The 20989-nt window shown below is 41.2% G+C and overlaps 3 protein-coding genes across 4 annotated transcripts; 2 read left to right on the top strand and 1 right to left on the bottom strand.

The window, feature by feature from the left end:
• Positions 1 to 174: 174 nt before the first annotated feature.
• Positions 175 to 4592, top strand: nelfe (negative elongation factor complex member E). Of its 2 annotated transcripts, XM_029513926.1 has the most exons (12): positions 175 to 227; positions 526 to 611; positions 788 to 857; positions 1149 to 1294; positions 1553 to 1627; positions 1858 to 1895; positions 1991 to 2322; positions 2508 to 2652; positions 2799 to 2853; positions 3289 to 3391; positions 3490 to 3571; positions 4155 to 4592. In XM_029513926.1, the coding sequence occupies exons 2-11, from the start codon at positions 537 to 539 to the stop codon at positions 3561 to 3563; spliced, it is 1113 nt and encodes a 370-aa protein (XP_029369786.1). In that variant the 5' UTR covers positions 175 to 227; positions 526 to 536; the 3' UTR covers positions 3564 to 3571; positions 4155 to 4592. The 2 variants fall into 2 exon arrangements, with proteins under 2 accessions (XP_029369786.1, XP_029369785.1); XM_029513925.1 differs by lacking the exon at positions 4155 to 4592 and having other exon boundaries at positions 3490 to 3760.
• Positions 4593 to 5082: 490 nt separating this feature from the next.
• LOC115050833 (zinc finger and BTB domain-containing protein 12) lies at positions 5083 to 8630 on the bottom strand. The gene is made up of 5 exons (XM_029513924.1): positions 8361 to 8630; positions 7203 to 7411; positions 6911 to 7105; positions 6522 to 6728; positions 5083 to 6435 (listed from the first exon to the last, which is right to left on the bottom strand). Exons 2-5 carry the CDS (start codon positions 7404 to 7406, stop codon positions 5323 to 5325), a joined length of 1719 nt encoding a protein of 572 aa, XP_029369784.1. The 5' UTR covers positions 7407 to 7411; positions 8361 to 8630; the 3' UTR covers positions 5083 to 5322.
• A 154-nt stretch (positions 8631 to 8784) lies between these two features.
• On the top strand, positions 8785 to 20306 carry ehmt2 (euchromatic histone-lysine N-methyltransferase 2). Its single transcript, XM_029513799.1, has 27 exons — positions 8785 to 8814; positions 9647 to 9716; positions 9813 to 9974; positions 10228 to 10475; positions 10754 to 10823; positions 10950 to 11023; positions 11139 to 11276; positions 12773 to 12890; positions 13151 to 13237; positions 13486 to 13622; positions 13797 to 13940; positions 14149 to 14471; positions 14562 to 14804; positions 15191 to 15273; positions 15494 to 15600; positions 15971 to 16093; positions 16200 to 16301; positions 16405 to 16509; positions 16972 to 17126; positions 17232 to 17399; positions 17506 to 17650; positions 17764 to 17841; positions 18310 to 18425; positions 18790 to 18876; positions 18961 to 19039; positions 19252 to 19427; positions 19606 to 20306. The coding sequence occupies exons 1-27, from the start codon at positions 8788 to 8790 to the stop codon at positions 19784 to 19786; spliced, it is 3546 nt and encodes a 1181-aa protein (XP_029369659.1). The 5' UTR covers positions 8785 to 8787; the 3' UTR covers positions 19787 to 20306.
• Positions 20307 to 20989: the final 683 nt, after the last annotated feature.

Below are 20989 nucleotides of genomic sequence, written 5' to 3'. Positions count from 1 at the left end.
GTGGCGACCAAGGGAAACCGAAAGCTGAAAAATTTAGATTACTCACATTTTTTTTGTATTTATTTTTACAAAATTTTATAAAACATAATGAATTGGCACATTCCAAGTTTATATTTTTGTGTATTTTTTTATTTTTAAAAAAGGATAAACGTCATTCGCAGCTTCGACGTCATATTTATGCGTCGGTGTTTTTGTTGAAGTTGCCGTACAGCATCTTTTGAAGTGTGGTAAGTGAAAAAATTAAATAAAACCAAGCATCTGTTGGACAAACTAGTTTAAGAGACAGTGAATATTTTATTATTATTGTTATCATTCCGACAGGATGGCAGTTAACAATTTTGTGGTCTGAATCAGCCACATTTGTTGTCTCCCGGAAGCAAGTCGTTTGCTTTCTGGCTAGTGAATTAATTAGTTTATCGAGGATAGCAGCGGTGCAGAAGTAAAAAAAAAAATAAACAAATGAAGTTATTGATGTTTATATATGTCGAAATAAATTTTGATGATGCAACTGTCTGTTTTTTTTAGTGGTTCTCGTCATGGTGGTGTTTCCGAGTTCACTGACGGAAGAGGAGGAGGCCCTGCAAAAGAAATATGCTAAACTAAAGAAAAAGGTAAGTTACTTCTTAAAAAGAAAAGGTTGAAACAAATGTTTCGGGAAATTCAATGAGTTCAAGAAGAGGATGAGTTAATGATGCGTGATGAATGAAAGTAATCTCAGAATAACACTGAAATAAATCTGGAGGACTTCTTTCATGTCTTAATCATTGCCTTTAACTGTCCTTTAAAGAAAAAGGCTCTGCATGCTTTGAAAAAGCAGAGCTCAACCAACCAGACAAACCAGAGTGGTTTGAAACGGAGTAAGTGCATTTGACTCGTTTAAGTTCATTTGTGTTCTTAAGCATTTGCCTTTACTTAGTTAAACATTTTCTTATTCACATCAGAAATGTTTTTTTCTCATTATCCCAGTGCATGCACCCAGTTCACTGTTAATTGCATTAGTTTTAGCTAGTCATGAATGGGAATCTGAGTCTTAAATTGCTTAATTGATTTATATATAATTAGGTCACTATCAAAAAACTCAGTATATGTTAACACAGGTAACAGAATGTCTTTTACGTTTATTAACCCTTCATTTTTCTTCAATACAGCCTTGTCGGACCAGCCTGTTGTCGACACTGCAACAGCAACTGAGCAAGCAAAGATGCTTATCAAGTCAGGCGCTATCAGTGCGATAAAATCTGAAAACAAGAACTCTGGCTTTAAACGATCTCGAATGCTGGAGATTAAACTAAAGGTAGGATGAAATGAAATAGACTGCATGGATTGCCTGTAATTTATATCTGGTGTTTGTAGGCAAATGATATATGATCAGGTTATGGAATAACAGGGTCATGTGGTTATTATGAATGTGTTATTGTGGAATCTATTTGCTTGGCAAACACAATGATTATATATCAACAAAGCTATAACATTGTGATCACAAACCAGTGAGGAAAAGGTACAACTGTACTAACTAGTGTTTGTAATTAATTCGTGCTTTCCTCTGGTACAGGACCCTGAGAAAGGCTCAGTTCCTGCTTTCTTACCATTCCAGAGGAGTGTCTCAACAGATGAAGAACAACCTGAGGTAAAGTGGTGATTTAACACTATATAGCATGGCCACAATATTTACAAGTATCTGAATTTGAAAAAAAACAAACAAAAAACAGATGCCAAGATGTGTACATTTTAAGATCGAGATGTCAGTGGAACTATTAAGTTCTAAAGTGTCTTTCTTGACACAACATAGCACGCTATGTCATATCCGAATTGAACAAAGAATATGTTATTCTAATCTCATATTTGTGCTTCCTCTAGTCTGGGAAGAGAGCCCAGAGAAAATCTTTGTACGAAAGGTAACATCTAAAAGCTAATCATGAACCACTGCATTGCATTGATTTGTGAGCATCTGTGAAATTAACATGAATTATTTCACTGTGTGTCTCTGCAGCTTTGTCAGTTCAAGTGATCGATACCGGGACGAGGATGATGGGGGCAGCATGTCATCCAGCCGCGACATAGACAGAGACAGAGAGCGAGATCGGGACAGAGACCGTGACCGTGAACGTGAACGTGACCGAGAGCTAGACAGGGAGCGTGAAAGAGACAGGGACAGGGAGCGTGACAGAGAACGAGGCAGAGACAGAGACAGAGATAGAGACAGAGACCGAGACCGGGACCGGGACCGGGACCGAGACAGAGACAGAGAGAGAGAGAGAGATCGGAGTAGAGAAAGAGATCGAGAACGTGATCGGGACCGGGAGAGAGATGGACCGTTTAGACGTGAGTAATTACTTTCTCTTATCACAGAAGGAAATTTGTAGATTTATTCGAGGAAGTCTCGATAGAAAAAGTAGAATTACACACTGAATTAAATCACAATGCGGGTCTAGTGTGATGGTTATCAAAAAGCATAAAGGAACACATACATTATTTCCTCTTCTTTTTCTTTTTCTGTTTCCCCTTAGGGTCAGACTCATACCCAGAACGAAGAGGGGTGCGAAAGGGGAATACAGTCTATGTATATGGCTCTGGGCTTGTTGAGGACAGCCTACGCACCGCCTTCTGTCAACATGGAAACATCATCGACCTCTCTATGGACAACCCACGCAAGTATGGCACGATTAAAAGAAACCTGTGTGCACATATTTTTCATTTTTCTGCTATTTTGATTGACTATATAACGATAAAACATTAAACAGTGTAATTACATAACAGTGCTCTCTCCTGCCTCTGCTTTTTTTTCTTTCTCTTTCTAGTTGTGCATTTATAACGTTTGAGAAGATGGAGTCTGCAGACCAGGCTGTAGCTGAGGTTGGCATTATAACAAATATAACACAAATTTACAAGGTTTTTTAAAAACGAAAATAAATTAATTGAGCAAATAAATTCCCGGTCAGCCTGCTATCAAACCATGAAACAATAATTATAGAAGAAAGGCTAAATATGAGTGTCACAGCTTTGAGTGTTTGGGTATAAGCTCATTTAGTATATATTTTAAAATATGTAAGACGTTTCCTAAAGAGTACAGGACATTTGTACAGTTTCCATTTTATTTGTCAGAGATCCCTAAATATCAGTGTTCAGTTCTTTGACCTTATTTGTGTTTCTCTCTTGAATAAAATTGCACTCTTATTTTAAATCAGTAATACTGAAACCTAGCCATTTTACGAGACACCTTATTGTAGTTTGGGGGAATTCCTGATCCTGCAGGCTGCATAAAGACCTTTTTTTTTTTTCGTTTTGCAGTTGAATGGAAGCACGGTGGGAGACGTTCACATCAAAGTCAGCATCGCCAGGAAACAGCCCATGCTGGATGCTGCCACTGGGAAATCAGTGTGGGCTTCACTGGGTAAACACATCACAGTTATTGTTTGTTTAGACACTGATCAGATTCTGTCTGTGTATGCACAGCATGGGTTAACCTTCACCGCTGTCTCTCTTCTACAGCTGTGCAGAACAGCACTAAAGGCTCCTACAGAGACAAGAGGAACCAAGTTGTTTACACTGAAGATTTCCTCTGATGGATAAGGTTATTTGTATTTTGATATAAAGCTTTTCATGTTTTTGTTTTTGTGAACTGTTACCCAGCTGCTTAAGGTGTCTGTGTAGCAGGACAAGTACAAATCCTCTGGTCTTTTATTTCACGTCTGTGGCAATTGTGTTCATGTAACGAGCGATACTGTACTGCGGAGCCGAATAAATAGTATCCATAAATTGTTATGTTGGCTCAGAGTTCCATTACTTTGAAACTGACTACTATGAGGACAAATGCAGACAAAAAATAAATAACGGAAATAATAAAATATTTAGCTTTTTTCCACATAATGTTGGACAGCCTGTGGTTTTAAACTATGAGGACAAATGCAGACAAAAAAAGTAATGCCAGAGTTTTCGATGATCTATGTGCTGTGTGAACAAAAAAAGAAAACAAAGATTGAACACTGGCAGATCTGGGCTGAATATTCTCTGCTGTCTGGGAATATCCTTAACCAATCAGGTGCGAGGGCCAATGTTTTCAACCAATCGCTCGCGACTCTGAAAAATAACATCACTCTGACGTCAGAGTGAGGTCAAAAAAGACAGCAGTCCTGTTAACGCCTCTCACCCTCCAGGAAGAAGAGGTTGTTGGGACGGTTCCAGGTCCCTGCTGTCCGGACTTGCGGCTCACCGACCACCGACAGGTGTCTGTTGGCGTGGCCCTTATTCACACATACACCAATGTTTTTTAACTCACTGGAGCAAGCTGGAGGAGCACTGCTGCCTTCCTGCACAGGGAGGAATCTAAGAAGTGACGCGGAGCACTGACTGACTTCTTTCATTTATCGAGCAATCAAAGGTGGAAATGTACACAAACAAACATTTATTCCTCCACCCCATTAAGAGAGAAATACTGTTCTATTTTGTGCACTCAGTCGCTATATGTTTGTGCTGCTGTTTTTTGGGGTGCAGTATTTTGTTTTCACCACAGAGTGGCGTAAGTGTACGGACTTGCATCACATTGAGTCAGCAGAGATCTGTGTTCACTTCTCTCCATCAGTTCTGAAAGGAAACGCGTCTTCATTTCCAATAAATATGCCAAGAGAGTTCATCACAAAAAAAGAGCAGAGAACTTTTTTTTTTAATGTACACTCATTTATATTATATTTTCTTTGCTCTGTCATCAGGCATCATACTGTGTGTACTACACATATTAGAGTTTAAAATTACAGTATGACTCAAACTAAACAGGCTATTCCAACAGACATGAAGTTCAAAGGGCCTTTTTCAACAGCAGATATTTTGACATGTCACAGAAAGAACGGAAAGTTGGGTATGGGTGAAACTGATAAAATGAATGATGCCCAAATTAAATTTTGCTGGTTAAGTTTAATGGTTGCGTTATGGTTGACGCCGGCTTAATGTCGGTGGGCAAGATTAATACATTTACAGAAAACACCAGTTAGTAGTATTAGCAACATCCATTTCTTTATCATAGTGAGTCAAACTGTCTGCTGTGAAGAACAGGGTTGGTTTGATGGAAATGGATAATGGGTTTATATATTTTTTTTTCCAACCACAGACATCAATTCATCTTGTTTTTCTAATGCAAGTTTTTAAAAACATTTAAAGTGACAGGGCTTTTATTTTCACAGTCCCCAGTTTTAAAATGGCCCGATAGTTTCAAAAACTTGTTCAACATCCACATGCGTCCCCACAGACAATAGTTTCCATGAATATTTAACTTAGGGACAATGCTGAGCCTACTAGATTTAGGCACTGGTCTGTCCTTCAGACTTTGGCTTATGACATTTGTTCAGTAACAAGACATTCTTGTTCTTCCTCTCTTATTCTTCCAGCAGCTCCTCTTGCTCTTTCAATCTCCTCTTGCTCATGTAGGGAGTTTTGCCCTGTGGTCTTTCCGTGTTGTTCCTTTAGGTGCCGTCGTAAGGCAGGTTTGTGGGCAAAGCGTGCGTGGCAATAGGCGCAGCGGTGTGGGCGTTCGCCACTGTGGAGGTTCATGTGATCTATCAGTGTGGATTTTTGAGTGAAAGTCTTATAGCACAGGGGGCACTGGTGTGTTTTGCCAGCGCCCCGGTGCACGGCCATGTGTCGGGTGAGGTTAGCAGAGTGATGGAAGTGTTTGCCGCAGCAGGGGCAGGCGTAGAGCAGGTGTGTGGAACGTGAGTGGACAGCTAGAGAGTGGGCTGAGGGGAAAGTCATGCCACAGTGCTCACAGATTACAGGCCCAGCTACACTTGAAGTGGACCCCACTACTGCGACGGACTCATCCCCTCCCTCATTTGTAGCAACGGTTGTCATCCCTGAACCCCCCTCACCAGCACCACAGTTAGACTCCTCCAGGGAAAACTGGTTCAAACCATTGGCTGCCCTTGGTGAACCTTTTTCTCCTTGAACATCACCCATGCTGAAGTCTAAACCTGGGAGTTCAACTGAAATGTAATTTCCTGTCTTTAATCCTTCTTGGCTGTAGTCCAACCCAATACCCGGACCCAATCCGGCCGCAAGGTACCACAAATCCTGGTGGTGAGCAACGGCAGTAGGTCTTTTCTCCTGAGATGATACCCAACGTTTCCTTTTGAACCCCCTCCCCCTGCCCCTCCCTCTTCCCCGGCCAATTTTATGGTCAGACATCCTGCTTCTGAATGCACGGAGCCCTGTGACCGAAAGGCCCCCATTACTGAGATCTTCCGTTTGATTTAAGTCATATTCACTGCCTTCTCCTCCGATCACCAGACCTTCGGTCTCTGGATAACAAGCATCTGGAGGTCCATCAGAGGGGATTCCTGCCTCCTCTTCCTGGTCTCTGTTCCTCTGTTCCTCTTCAGAGACGTACACTCTGAACACATTGTAGTCCTCATTTCTGGTTTCTTCCTCCTCATCTGATGCGTTAACCTGTAACAGAGTTCAGGACTGAGTCAAGTATCCTGGGATGCAACTGATATACCCTGGCCTCTTGTTTTTCTTTCACACACACAAACCTTAATACATGGGTCATTCTGCATGGGACTGTCATCATGTTGTTGACTGCTGCCCTGAGCAGGGGTATCACCATCGTTCTGTTCCACTGGTTGGACTACAGGACTGTGTGGATCCACAGGTGAGGGCCGGCTGGTGGGAGGAGATGCAACAGAATGAACGCTGCCAGTGACGATCACTGGTTGAGACTGACTCTCCCCCACAGTCGTCTAGAGGAAGAGAAGGGAAGGAAAGACAAACACTGAGCTGCATCTCTGAAGGCTAAGGTGCTGAAAACGTGTGTATACAAAATGTACAAAAGAGGGATGAGATGGGACAAAAACTTAACTTAATGTACAAGTTGGAAAAAAAAGACTTGAACCTTTAAAAGTGATTCCTTTGGGTTACTCACCTTTGGCAGACTGGGGCTCTTTAGCTGGACATACTTGGTCAGAGCTCCACGGCAACGCTCTACAATATGCTCCATCTGCAGGTAGCTTGCAGCAGTTAGGTAATTGACAATTTCCCCTGGGTTAAACTGCAGCACACCAGTGTAACAAGACTGGAGCAGGTCACATACCACCGTAGAGCTATAAAGCATTGAGACCTTCACAAAAACAGAAATATGAAAAAAGCCCTAACATTAGAGTGTTGAAGAGAGATGCAATGACAGATTTGATTGTGTGTGGTTGACATTATCCTACATGAAGTCTTGTGGATGGGTTCAGGAGGAACTGGTCTCTCAGGAATGGCGAGCAGGCAGCAAGGACCACTTTATGTCCCCTGAATGTCTGGTTGTTGCTGGCAACAATGGTGATGTCACAGAAATGCTGGCGGGACCTCAGAGAATTCATGTGCTTCAGGGTTATGTCCCCGTGACCCGGTAAGCGGAAACACAGCATCTCCATCTTGCCTGGTCAGAGATCAAAATTTGTGTTATTGTCTACAACTTCCAAGGTTCAAGACATGACTACAAAGAACTCCATAAGGTAATCTTTAGATGATCAAAACAGAGACAAAATGGCTGCTACAAATAAACAAGGGCCAACTTCATTCTTCCAGCCATTTGAAACCTCATTCATGCTACTCAAGATGGAACAGATGCATTTGGGTAACAGGGTCAGATAGAGTTATTGGCAACCCCAATGTCCACTCTTATTTAGTAGCTGTCTGGGAAAAAAGTTTCAGGAGCAGAAATCACCTGTATAAGGTAAATGTCATAATTTGAAACAACAGTTTGAAGTTCAAATGTGCAAAACTTGCCAACTTACATGCAAACTATTCAGAAACATGTATTAGTCAATTGCTTAGCTTTCTCAAATGTGAGGAAACTGATATTTGGGTTTGCACTGCTGATCACACATTTGAAGTAATCTAAAGATGAAACCGTGGACATTTCTGGCATGGCCTGACATGTGCAGTGTTGAATGCTGGGTTCACGCAGTTCAGTAGAAAGAGAGACAAAGTGCCACTATATTTCTGACCAAAAGTGACACCAGTCACATGATTAATAAAAATCCTCGTGCATCGCGGCGTTTATCTCGCGCGGCTGTATCGACGCTTTTGAATGAATAGACGCTGAAAAGTTAGCTAACGTGCCTGCGTGAGAGAGGCTGAGGAGAAAGACAAACAATGCCTCTGATTCAAGGGGAACGAGTCTGTAATAAACACGGGACTGTTCGGTCGACTGCAGTGATTCTCATAACAGATTAAATCGGTCACGACACGGCTGTTTTGTGTTTTGTGTTGTGGCCTAGCTAACCCACTTGTCTGATCGTTAGCTAATGTTAGCTACTAGTTAGCTTGTTGGTAAGCATTGACATAAACAACAACAAAAGCTCCGGTTGAACTTTGTTACTCACCCTCTTCGTTGTTGTTGGGCGTTTTCGGGGCTTACTTAAAAATAAAATAAAAACCAAATGAGGGCTTTGTGTCAGTGTTATAAATGTGAACTGAGGTGGCGTTAGACGGCCGGCAGGGCTTTCTCATCCCTGCTGTTGCCCGCTTCCACCTCGATGTCTGTTTACTTTTTGGCCTCTTTTTTTTTTTTTTTTTTTTTTTGAGGAAGCGCATCCCGTGACAATAAAAGACAAAACCACCCGGAACACCGCCGCGGCTAAGCTGACTTTGAATCGGTTTCCGTGGGCGGCCTCTCCCCGGGGCCCGTGCTGGAGCCGGAGGATGCAGACTGACTCCAGATCAGCGAGCTGAGCCGCCAACTGACGCCGCTGGGGGCGGGGCTTGGCGTGTGACGTGGGACGTTATTTAAACTGACGCTCGTTGAGAAACATGTCGGCGTCTGAGAAAACGACAAAGGTAGAAAGCCCACTGAAACACAAAATGACACGTTTCTGATTTTTTTATTTTGTCTAAACGCTTTTAATCGCATTAGCCCAAGTAGCACAGCCGTGTCCGTGAAGCTGCTTTTTTGTCACATCCCGATATGTCACAGTTTGTCGGTTGTAAGAGCTCTTTGTTTGCAAACTGTGCTGCATTGCTAGTAGCATTAGCTTACAACAGTCTTCATTTGCTTCAGTTCTGTTTGTGTTTTTATTGGGTTTTTTTTTTTCGTAATTCTTTGACCATTTACATATATTTTATACCCACTTTCACCTGTGAGATTTTTCTTTTTGGGCCCTTTGTGTAGCAAATATTGAAACAAGCCCCAGAGGCGAAAAGGGAATATGGTCTGATTCATTGTTACTTATGCTCTCTATTCTTGTTGGGAAGTCCTTGATTTGTTTTGAGTGAGATGATCGACTGCTGGAGGTAAAAACCGTCCAGTCATTAGTTCGAATACTTATTTTAGCAGAGGAGAAAATGAAAATTAGACCTATAAGCAGCTGCAAACTCATCAACAGACAGCAGTGTCTCTGACTGTAGAAACTGTGGAGATTAAAAATGAATACCACTTTATTATATGGTTGTTATCTGATGTAATCCTGTTCATTAAACAATGTGATACCTTTTGGCACACCACTGATATCAAAACCAACCATTATCATAAGTGCAGTAAAGACGTTACTGTGTCCCAGCATACGTGTAGATTTCCACTAGTTCGCTCTTAACAACAAAGTAGGTAGACAGTAATGCTGAATCATTTTCTTCCCTAAAATCATTCACACATTTTCTGTTGTTTCCCTATCAGGAGCCCCCCGAAGGAAATGGCTCGGAAACATCTACAGAGTCGGTAGCTGGACCAAGTCAAGTCAAAGAAGGTATATAAATGTCTAATTTCTGCAGATTGCACATAAAAGTTTTATAATGCACTTTTTAATTGTTCGGTATAACTCTTTACTGTGAATGTATCTCAGATAATGCAGCTTCCACCACAGCTGCCGTTGGTAAGAGGACAGAACCAATGGGTGGTATGCCTTCCATACTGTCATCTCTGCAGCCTGATAAGGACTTATCCAGAGGTGGAGAGGAGGTAGATAAAACATCTTCTGCCTCATCCCAAAACAAACCTTCTCCAGGTGAGTCATGGACGCACTATTTTTATCCTGAAGTATAAAGTCAGCAGTAAAATTATGTGAAGTAGGATATTTTTGTTGCAATATGATGTAAAATATGTTAATATTGGATCAAAATAATTTTCATAGATACACGTTTATTGATTTACTGTACGTTTTTATGTTCCATGACCCCTTGTGCAAAACTAAGAGCTACTAATCGTATTTTTAAAGCATTTTTTAACAACAAGTAACTAATTTTACCTCTGTCTATCAGGCCATGCAGCAAAGTCCATTCCATCAACATCCTCCTCTTCGCTGACCTCTACATCTTCAACCTTGTCCCCTGGCCGAGCCAAGATGAGCGTGTCTGGGCCTGGCAGCAGTAAATCCACCCTCCCGCCTGCTCCCTCCTCCTCCTCTTCTTCCTCCTCTGCCACCGCTTCCTTGTCTCCTTCTGTCTCCCCTGCCCCACCCAAGATCCACCGAGCGCGCAAGACAATGAACAGGCCTTCAACAGGACACGTGAGTGGATTTCATCTTAAGCAAAAAGCTAGCACTTCCCTTTGAATTAAGTGGAAACTTATTTGTACCTTATTTGGTTTTTTGCTATCCCTTTTTTGTTACAATATTTGCCATCTGGAAATGCTTTGGCCCAGTAGCATTTTATTCTTTAAGACATATTGCAAAACGCAAAAAGAAAAGGCTCCCTGACACTGTCAGACCCCCTAGTAAATGAGAGGTTTGGCTTTACTTGGATTCCAGCATGATCATTTCAGTCACTTACTATTTTTGCTTTATAGATGAGTCACGCTGAGGCACCTGTCCCTCCTTCAGGATCCTCTACGTGCCTTTCCTCTGACACTGAATCTGGTTGGTACCTGTAGAATGTTTAACTCACCTGCATAATGTAATCCCATTTAAAAGGGAAAAAAGTCAGGGGTGCTTGTTTACATCGAAACACATAGGGTTAATTCTGCTTTGTCGTACCCTTTGCAGGTGTAAAAAGGAGAAAACTGGATCTTATATCTGATGACACACCTGAGAAACTTCCAGAAAATGCACCAACTGTGGTAAGATTATACATCTGCAGGGTTGTATAACTTACAGTTAACTAATGTTAGCTTTCAGTGGCTAGTGTTGTCTCATGCTGATACTTTTTTTTTTTATTATTCTTTTGAATCTCAGGAAGAAACATTATTCCATAAAAAGGTGGAGTCTCTTGCCAAGCCGACAACAGTGAAGAGCAACAGCAGTGTGGGGAAGTCAGAAGAAGCAGCTAAGAAAATACAGAATTCCAGTCCATCAATGCAAGATCCAGAAAAGGTGTGAAACTTGGATGCATTACGCATATTCTCCGTTACAACAGACAAACCATTATCATTGAATGGCCTTTGGGTTGACTTCAGGTTATAAATTGATAGCTAAATTTAAAAAGGGAAATTGATGATTATTTTCCATAAAAGTTTTTGTTTCTTTAATAGTTTGAAGAGGGTGGGGGGGCAAGGGACAATGTAACAAGTTACTACCTTGATACTTGTTACTACCTTCTTAGATCTCACTTTGTACATAACACTTCACACTTCTTAGCATTTAGCCTCACAACACCAGTCCGCAACTTTTGCATCTGTAGCGCGAACACCACAATTTAGATTTTGCAGTTGTTGAAAAGGGGCACCACTCCTCAAAGAGGACAATTTATTAAATTTATTAATTTATTTGATCAATCTCACCAAAAGCAGTGATTTCCAGACAACATTGATTTCCGATCTCCACTTCAATGAAACACAAAACAAAAACTGGGTCAAGTAGATATGTTTATTGACTAGATACTAATAAAGCAAAATAAATGAATAATGATCAACATAGAAACCTAGGTTAAACAGTATTAATGCTCATAATCAGTTTATGGTTGGGCGATGGAGAAAGAGGATAAGTTTAACTATGTGTAGCGCGGTTAATTTGAATTGTGGAACTTAGATTATGCATTCATAAACTAAGATTATTTCGACATTAACCCAGTTAGAGCAGAGGATGGAGTAGCCTACTTTGAGTTACGTCACGCTGTTGAGATCTCTTGGCTGGAGTCCAAGGAGTGGAGGTTTTCAGGAAACAGGACGCCATGCTCCGAGCGGTTTCTCTCGGGGATGGCGGACGTTACCAAGGTAACGGGCTCTGAGGGAACTCAAGATACCCTGTCACATTGCTTGTTGAGAGGTGACAACCAACTATCGATCCTAGGTGATAGTTGTTGTTGCCACGTCAATCCAGTGTCACTTTGTGGGGGTTTCATGCCTATTGTTCCTTTCCCGCGGAAAAGGGTGTCTGATGCAGATTTCTGGAGCCAGCTGTAAATTACTTTGATATCTTTACAGCTTCAAGGCTCAGGACTAAGGATGTGTTGAGGTTGGACATTCTTTCGGTTTCTATGTCCTGTTCAAATGATAGTTTTATGGGGTGACTGTGGGTTCAGGAGGATCCTCCTGGTACCAGAGCTCCCCATGCTCTTCCTGTGACTTGTTTATCTTATCTCTGCCATCCAGTGTCTGCTACATATCATTCTATACTTGCTTGAAAATACAGAATGAATAATAGATGAATAATATATGAGTTTATACCACCATACCTGATTGGGAAGGGCACAACACTGTCACTGACACTGTTACACTGTGCTCGTGCTTTTCTCTCTATTTCCAACCTCAGGGAGAAAAATTATTTCCAGGCACTTTCCCACTACCACCTGCAGTGCATTGCAAAACTAGTGGCAAAAATGTTTTAGTTGAGTTTAAATATATATTCTGACAAATTTTTCTCTGCTACAGAGTCCAGAGTCAGAAACACGAAAAAGCACTCAGAGTAGAAATGAGAGCAAAGAGTCCTCATGGCAGTCGGACCAGGACAAAGACAGAAACTCAGCTGATGTGGTGGAGACAGTGGGAGGTGAGTGACATTTCTCATAGGCCTCTCTGAAACCCCTCTCTACCATAACAATAAAGAATCACGTGTAGTGTAGTGTTCTCCTGTTTTAAATGTCTTCAATGACAAAGTATTTTATACTGTATTTACATCAGATTCATCTGCGTGTGTTCACCTCCTTTCAGAATGTTCCACCCAAATCTGCGCTGTTGCTGTCAGTTGTTGACAAATGTCCAGTATGTTTTTCCTCACTGATAATACTCAGTCATTTGGTGCGTTTTCAGCAGGAAGGTCTGGAGAATACACAGAGGTTCCCTTGGGTGCTCTGGATATTGCTGCTGCTGACAGTCTGACACTTTCTCCTCATCATGGTAGGTTTGTGACTGATATCTTTTTCATCTAAAATGTTTAAATTTAGTATCCTCCTGATTTTTTTTTTTTTTTTTTTTCTTTTTTCTTAATCATGGATTGAAGAAATAAAGCCACAATCTTCAGAGAAAATTTGGGGAAGGTTTTGAAAAATAATCAATTTAAGTAAAATGATAGAAGGAACTGTTATAGTTTGTTTTCGTCTTAAGGTCACAAACTTATGAAAGATTGAATTGTCCTTCCTGTACAGAGGGCAGCGATGCAGGAGACACAGAGCGGCTGGAGGAACTTCCTCTGTGCAGCTGCAGGATGGAGGCTCCTCGAGTCGATGGCACCAGCCACAGAGTCAGCAGACAGTGCATGGCCACTGAGAGCATCAACGGAGAGGTCTCTCTTTGCCTCTGTAGAGTCTGCATGCAGTCATTTTAGTTTAGAACGCATCATGTATAGATTTGGATAACTGTGTGATAACTTGTCTGTTGGGCTGTGATAGTTCCTGGATAACTTTCCTTCAACTCCAGCTGTGTAATCTACCCTTTTCTTTCCTGCTGTGTTGGACAGCTGAGGGCATGTACCAGTCGGACTATTAAAGGTGAGACTATGAGGCCATCCAGTCGAGTGCCCCTCATGGTGCTTTGTGAAGTTCATCGTTCACACATGGTCAAACACCACTGCTGTCCTGGCTGTGGATACTTCTGCATAGCAGTAAGCGTATAAACCACCTACTGTCATTATGAATATAATATATATAATTGAGAAATTATTTCCTGGCAAAAAAAACATCTTTTTTGTGTTTTAGGGCTTTAAGACCTCTACAAGTGCAACTCATTTAATGTTCTTGTTGAGGCTTCCCCCTCTTTGTCCTTCATTCTTCTCCTGTTCTTTTTCCATCCCAAATCTTCTCTTCTTTCAGGGTACGTTTCTTGAGTGCTGCCCCGACCAGCGCATTGCTCATCGTTTCCACCGGGGTTGTGTGACCGTGCTGGGTGGGGGCCGCAGCAGAGCAAATGGCGGCGGTATGCTCTTCTGTCCCCACTGTGGCGAGGATGCCTCGGAGGCCCAGGAGGTCACCATCCCATCCTTCAGCTCGGCCACAGCCTCTGCAACCACTGTTGTCACCATGTCGGCCTCCTCCACCACCACACCTTCTCTGCCACCGTCTGTCCCCTCTGCGCCATCTCTCACAGCCTCCACAGGGGGGATGAATGATGGAAAGATGCCTGAAAGACCTGTTAGGTAAGATTGAAGGAAAAGGGAGAATTATTGGCTGATTTAACTCCATTTGTCCACATGAAATGGAATCTCCTCCTTTGTTTCCTTTTCCAGTGCTCGTATGCGTAGTCATGGTTTGGTGACATTGGCAGTAGAGCAGCAGCAGCAGCAGCAGCCTCCACAGTCTGTAGCCTCAGCAGGCACCGTGGCCACCGTCCCCCCACCAGAGGAAGGAGTGGACAGTGTGGGGCCCTCTCTCTGCATGCCAAATGGGAAACCGATCAGCCCCGGTGCCCTCCCACCTGGCCCTAGCAGGGCGGCACTGCAGAAAGCCATTTTAACACAGGACACAGAGAGGTTGGAGTTCAGATTAAAATGTTACTGTTTTCAGCCACAGTAGGTGAAGTGATTGAACGGGTTAGACACAGCAATAAATGTATTAAGTAATACAATACTATTTTCTATAACGTTATTTTAGGTATTTATTTAATTATAATATATATATATATATATATTATAATTATAAAACTGACCTTGTATTTTTATGCCAGATATTCAGAAATAGCTAATCCGATTATCGACAAAAACAATCAATATTAGAGAGCAGTTAGAGCAGAGAAATTCACAACTACTTTTTTGTTTAATTTAGCTCTTCCATTTCAAGTGGTGAACTTTAATCAAAGGGAGGAATACCGAATAAATTTTAGACCATGATTGAAAAGTTTTGGTTTTTGATTTGCTAGAAGGAAGAAACTGAGGTTCCATCCCCGCCAGCTTTACCCCGCTGCCAAACAAGGAGAGGTGCAGCGAGTTCTGCTAATGTTGAGTGAGTGGATCGTACTTCTCTTCTGGTTGGACAGAAATTATGTTGCGTTAAAAGAAATTATCCTCATGATGATGTTTATTGTTAATATTATTGTCACTGTCTGATCACACAGTCTATGAGAAATATTTCTGCGGCCATGGCTGCTAATTCAGTGAGAGGTTTCTGTAAATTTGTACAGAGTTGTCCATGAAGACTGTGATTGTGTTTGTGTGTTTGTTAGTGGAGGGCATAGATCCGACATACCAGCCTGACTCTCAGAACAGGCGCTCTGCTCTACATGCTGCTGCACAAAGAGGTTTGCTGGAAGTCTGTTATATGCTGGTACAGGTGAGAAATTCTGTACCTTATTGGGACCAACTTGTGTTAGGTATATAATTAGTAAATATAAATAAATAAAAAGATATTCAGTGTACTGCTGCATCTCAGAAAACCAGCAAATCTTGGAGAAGCTGATGATTGGGAAAATGACAGGAATGATCATGAAAATTATTCTATTCCTCACTAAATGTATCATACACTTCAATTCTATGGTTTTATTTCAAACAACCATGAGTTAAAATTTAAAAAAGAATTGAACCCTACAAAAATAACTATTTTGTGCTTTATAATGTAATTTTTTTTAGGGGGTTTTCACTGTCTTACTGACCCTTGTACCTTTTTATTTTATTAGTAATTATTACTAATTGTATACTGACAGGCTGGTGCTCATGTAGACGCCCAGGACAAAGAACTGAGGACTCCTCTTTTGGAAGCGATCATCAATAATCACTTTGAGGTGGCTCGCTATCTGGTCCAGAACGGTGCCTGTGTATATCATGTTGTGAGTGTCTGTTAGTGGCTGAAATACAATAAAACAAAATAAATGTGAGTGGTGTGAAGTTTCATTGATATTGATTTCATTCTTTGTTAATGTCCTTACTTATCAGGAAGACGATGGATATACTGGTCTCCACCATGCAGCCAAACTGGGCAGCCTTGAAATTGTTAGCATGCTGCTGGAGACAGGGCAGGTTGATGTCAACGCACAGGTAAAGAAAAAATTCAAAAATGTAAATATTTTAGTCAGAACATTTTTTTTATCCAATATTCATGTTGGCATATTTATCATTTTAATTTCTCGGTTGGTTACAGGACAGCGGTGGCTGGACGCCGATCATTTGGGCTGCAGAGCACAAACATGTTGATGTGATCAAAGCACTGCTGAACAGAGGAGCTGATGTCACCATCAATGATAAGGTAAGTTTCTACTTGTCAACACTGGGCTTTGTAGAAAGTGCCCTTTAATCTTCTTATTTAATTTGCAGCAGCTCCCCACAGAGTGCCTGGTAATAAATGCGAACCATGTTGGCTGTTTCATATATTTTTCTGCTTAATATATCTATAGTATAATTTTAGCCCTTTTATTTTCACTCAGATTGCTGAAAGGTATGAAATTCTTGGGAATTCAGAGGTCTGGGCTTCGCTTTTGTTATTTAGTTTCCCTTTGTAGTCTTAATTTTAAACTATATATATTTTGTATGGTTATGTAACTGTTAGCTGTATGGTCTGCAGAATGTAAAGAAATTAGTTTAAAAATACCTGACGCAAGTTCCCAGAATTCATTTTTCACGATTTAAGTTGATTGTCAATCAGCTATGGGCGTAGATGTATGAAAATATTTCAGGTTATTACTTTAAACAGTCCAATGTTTCCCCCCAGGAACTGAACGTGTGTCTCCACTGGGCAGCATACGCAGGAAATGTGGACATAGCAGAGCTTGTGTTAAACTCTGGCTGTTCCCTCGCCTCAGTTAACATGCACGGAGACACGCCGCTCCACATCGCTGCCAGAGAGGGATACTTGGACTGTGTCACGTGAGTAAATCCCAATCACTAGCCTTATGACCATTTATAAGTGGCTACATCTGACACTGCAGCGTCTCAAAGTGTCAGCCTTTGAATTTTTTCTTTCTTCTGCAGGTTGTTCCTGTCCAGAGGTGCAGATATTGACATTATGAACAGGGAAGGAGACACGCCACTTACTCTTGCACGGGTTGATACACCGGTGTGGGTTGCACTCCAGATCAACAGGAAACTGCGAAGGGGAATAACTAATCGCATGCTTCGGACTGAAAGAATAATCTGCAGGTAAGTTGTTTTGTTTTAGCTGAGCTATGTTGTATGACTAATGTGTACTTTATTTGCTTATTTCTTCCCCATTCATTCTGATTGAACTCCTTGCTTCCTGTTGCAGTGATATTGCACAGGGCTATGAGAACGTACCAATTCCCTGCGTAAATGCTGTGGACGATGAGGGCTGTCCTTCAGACTACAAATATGTTTCAGAAAATTGTGAAACTTCAGCCATGAACATAGACCGCAATATTACACACTTGCAGGTCAGCTCAAAATCAGGCTCTCATTCTGGCTTTGTTATTCTTATTCATTATTTTTAAATGTCTTTCCATCACACAAACACACACATAAAAATGCATCTCATCTATCTCGTCAGCACTGTAGCTGCACCGATGACTGCTCATCTAGTAACTGCCTTTGTGGACAGCTCAGCATCCGATGCTGGTATGACAAGGTAAATACAAATGCTGTGTTAAAACTAGTAATGCACTAGAAAACCTGAAGGACCTTAATGAAGGCAGACTTGATTGCAAAACTGATCTGGAGTCTTAAAACCTGAGAGCATTTAAGCAATTGAGTTGCATTGTGGGTAATGTTAGCATTTTGATGCAGAAGGCAAATGTGGGGAGGGGAAAAAAGAAAATATTTCTGGTCGTTTCATTAAACCTTCCTTCAAATGATCAGAGAATGTCTGACAGAAGTGCTATAATAAATCAGCAGCATCCTGGGTTAAGTTTTGAGACATTTGACAGAATATTGACCAGCTCCTGTCTATATAAAAATAACTGTTCTCTGTAATCAATAAGGAGCTAAATGGTTCACAGAATTTTTGGTCTGAAACTCAGTGAAATTTTAAGTCTTTGTTGGCAGAGTAACTGTAAAACTGAAATAGTCAGCTTGATCACCTTTTTCTGTTACCCAGGACCAGCGGCTGCTCCAAGAGTTCAACAAAATTGAACCTCCGCTTATATTTGAATGCAACATGGCATGTTCCTGTTATCGAACATGCAAGAACAGGGTGGTACAGGCAGGCATCAAGTAAGTGCTTTTATATCGGCCAGACACGTATGTTCACGTAACATGACATGGGAGCTAATTTAGCTGAAGAACAAGCCTAGTGAAGCTATGGGCTTCAAGGAAAACTCCTGTTTATGCTTTATGGCAAGTGACGCTGCTGTTGCCACCATATTTACTGTTTATCCTACATGATTTTCTGCAAAAACAATAATTTTTACCAAAGATTACAAACAGCATTAGAGAAAGTCTGAGACAGTCAAAATTGTTAACAATCTGCAATAGCCAAATTTCAGTTTCATGGTTATTTGTTATTATTTTAGCACATTCATTGCATACTTAGACAAACTAAAATTTAAACTTTTATAATTTCCTCTTTTTCCAACAGAGTCCGTCTTCAGCTCTACAGGACAGAGAAGATGGGCTGGGGGGTTCGAGCTCTGCAGGATATTCCCCAGGGAAGCTTCATCTGCGAGTAAGAGAAAACTGTGCACACAACAGGTTTCTCGTCTGACAACTCAGAAGGTTAAGGTTAAGTTTCATTGCTTTTCTCACACAGGTATGTGGGAGAGTTGATCTCTGATGCAGAAGCAGATGTTAGAGAAGACGACTCTTACCTGTTTGACCTGGACAACAAGGTGAACTTTTAAAAAAAATTAAGCTACCTGATAGAAAGAGCAAGCACATTTCCTGTGTAATTAATACAGTTAATAACCAACCAGGCCTGATCTCATGCAGACAGCATACAGTTTGTATCTGCAACTGCTGAGCTGGACAACAGTGTGTGCTTAAAGCACACTTTCAGTTTACTCCTTGTGTGAAATAATGTGCAATAACGTCTTCTGTGTAGGATGGAGAGGTGTACTGTATTGATGCCCGGTACTATGGCAACATCAGCCGCTTCATCAACCACCTGTGTGACCCCAACCTCATCCCAGTACGCGTGTTCATGCTGCACCAGGACCTGAGATTCCCCCGCATCGCCTTCTTCAGCTCCAGAGACATCCTCAGTGGACAAGAGCTTGGGTGAGAAGTGTAAACATTTATGATCACCATAATATTCCTTCATTTTCTTTCTTTACATCTTCTCGGACTATCTTTGAACGATCTTGCTGCTCGTTTTCTGTCAGCACATGAGGTTTAATTTGTTTCAGGTATATTTAGCTGTCCCATATGACTTGATTTGCCATGTCTGTTTTGTCAGGTTTGACTACGGAGACCGGTTTTGGGACATCAAGAGCAAGTACTTCACCTGTCAATGTGGATCAGAGAAGTGCAAACACTCAGCTGAGGCCATCGCATTGGAGCAGAGCAGACTGGCTCGACTGGAGGCCTGTCCAGAATCAGGAACTGACTGTGGGATGGCCGTGCTGGGAAACTCTTAAAACACTTATCCATGAGGCCTTTGGATTCACCTCTTCAGTTTTCCATATGCACATCATAACACTTTGAGAGTTTTTATGTTTCATGTATGGTGCTGTTTTTCTACTTGTGATTTTGTTGTCTTTCTGTTTGTTTGTTTTCGGCAACACGGACCTAAACATTCTTATGTTAGAAGAAATCAGGATGTGTTGTGATTCTGTACATACAGTACTTTTACTGTACCTTGCTCTGAACCTTTGCCTTGATACATGAAGTTTGTGTATATGAAATCGGCCATCATAAAGGTCATACATATTCATATATATTATGTGGTGCCAATCAAAACAATGCTTTTTGGCACAGTACAGTCATGGGTCAAACTGCTGCCCATGCTGGATTCAATCCTGAACTGAGGGCCAGATTTGTTTTTAGATATTTTGTGTCAGCCTTATGTTCTTTATTTTTATACAAATACATGTCTTCTTTGTCACATCTAGTGTAATAAATTAGCTCATGAGTTGATCTTTGGGCTTTTGTATTGTATTGTATTTGCTTGTTATTCACAACATTGTGTGACTGATGTTTCCTCATTCCTTTAAAAAAATGGTAGCAATAAGCTTTGATAACATACGCCACCACACACAGATTGCCAACCTTTGGGCCAATATAAAAATGTATAATGAATCTATGATCACTAAGGGGCATTTACGGGGCAAAATAGAAAGCCAGAGGAGAGATGGGGCAGATCTCACTCTGCGAGATTTCTGCACTTCAAATGGCTTAAAGACATGATGACTTTTAAACGATCCACAGGGGAATTGGAAATGAAAGGTGGATTTTCTACCTTTGAAATTGTTTCTGGCTCGATGTATTTCTACGTTTTTGCATGTTTCCCTTATCACTTCCATTGGGAGCATGTTGAGATTCAGTCATGATGGACGAATGCAGCAACCGTTTTAGTGTTCATGTTCAACTTACTGTTTTACTTTTTGAACGATTTTAAATACGTTTTCCTGGCACTATCCTCCACCGAAGAATTTTGAATGCAATAATTTAGCAAATTTAAAATTTTATTTTAATCTTTTTAGCTGAATACAATAAAACATATGGCTCCTTTCTCCATTAACGTCGTTCATAAATATAAATGAAGAGTGAGCCCTCTCTCCGGTGGACGATCTTTGTTGTAGCTCAGGTACTCATCCGCAGGTGCGCTCGTGACGTCACTG

Source organism: Echeneis naucrates, chromosome 11, assembly GCF_900963305.1.
Source record: "Echeneis naucrates chromosome 11, fEcheNa1.1, whole genome shotgun sequence".
Lineage (NCBI taxonomy): Eukaryota > Metazoa > Chordata > Actinopteri > Carangiformes > Echeneidae > Echeneis > Echeneis naucrates.
Note: the sequence above shows the minus strand (reverse complement) of the source record. Positions and strands in the feature narration are given on the sequence as shown.

Excerpts from the sequence above, each read along its gene's own strand:
- nelfe (XM_029513926.1), top strand. The coding sequence starts at position 537 with ATGGTGGTGTTTCCGAGTTCACTGACGGAAGAGGAGGAGGCCCTGCAA. Across the intron at positions 612-787 it reads ATGCTAAACTAAAGAAAAAG|AAAAAGGCTCTGCATGCTTT; the intron begins GTAAGTTACTTC and ends TGTCCTTTAAAG. Across the intron at positions 2,653-2,798 it reads TCTATGGACAACCCACGCAA|TTGTGCATTTATAACGTTTG; the intron begins GTATGGCACGAT and ends TTCTCTTTCTAG.
- LOC115050833 (XM_029513924.1), bottom strand. The coding sequence starts at position 7,406 with ATGGAGATGCTGTGTTTCCGCTTACCGGGTCACGGGGACATAACCCTG. Across the intron at positions 6,729-6,910 it reads AGAGCCCCAGTCTGCCAAAG|ACGACTGTGGGGGAGAGTCA; the intron begins GTGAGTAACCCA and ends CTCTTCCTCTAG. Across the intron at positions 6,436-6,521 it reads AGAATGACCCATGTATTAAG|GTTAACGCATCAGATGAGGA; the intron begins GTTTGTGTGTGT and ends ACTCTGTTACAG.
- ehmt2 (XM_029513799.1), top strand. The coding sequence starts at position 8,788 with ATGTCGGCGTCTGAGAAAACGACAAAG. Across the intron at positions 11,277-12,772 it reads CAATGCAAGATCCAGAAAAG|AGTCCAGAGTCAGAAACACG; the intron begins GTGTGAAACTTG and ends TCTCTGCTACAG. Across the intron at positions 13,941-14,148 it reads GTGGATACTTCTGCATAGCA|GGTACGTTTCTTGAGTGCTG; the intron begins GTAAGCGTATAA and ends CTCTTCTTTCAG.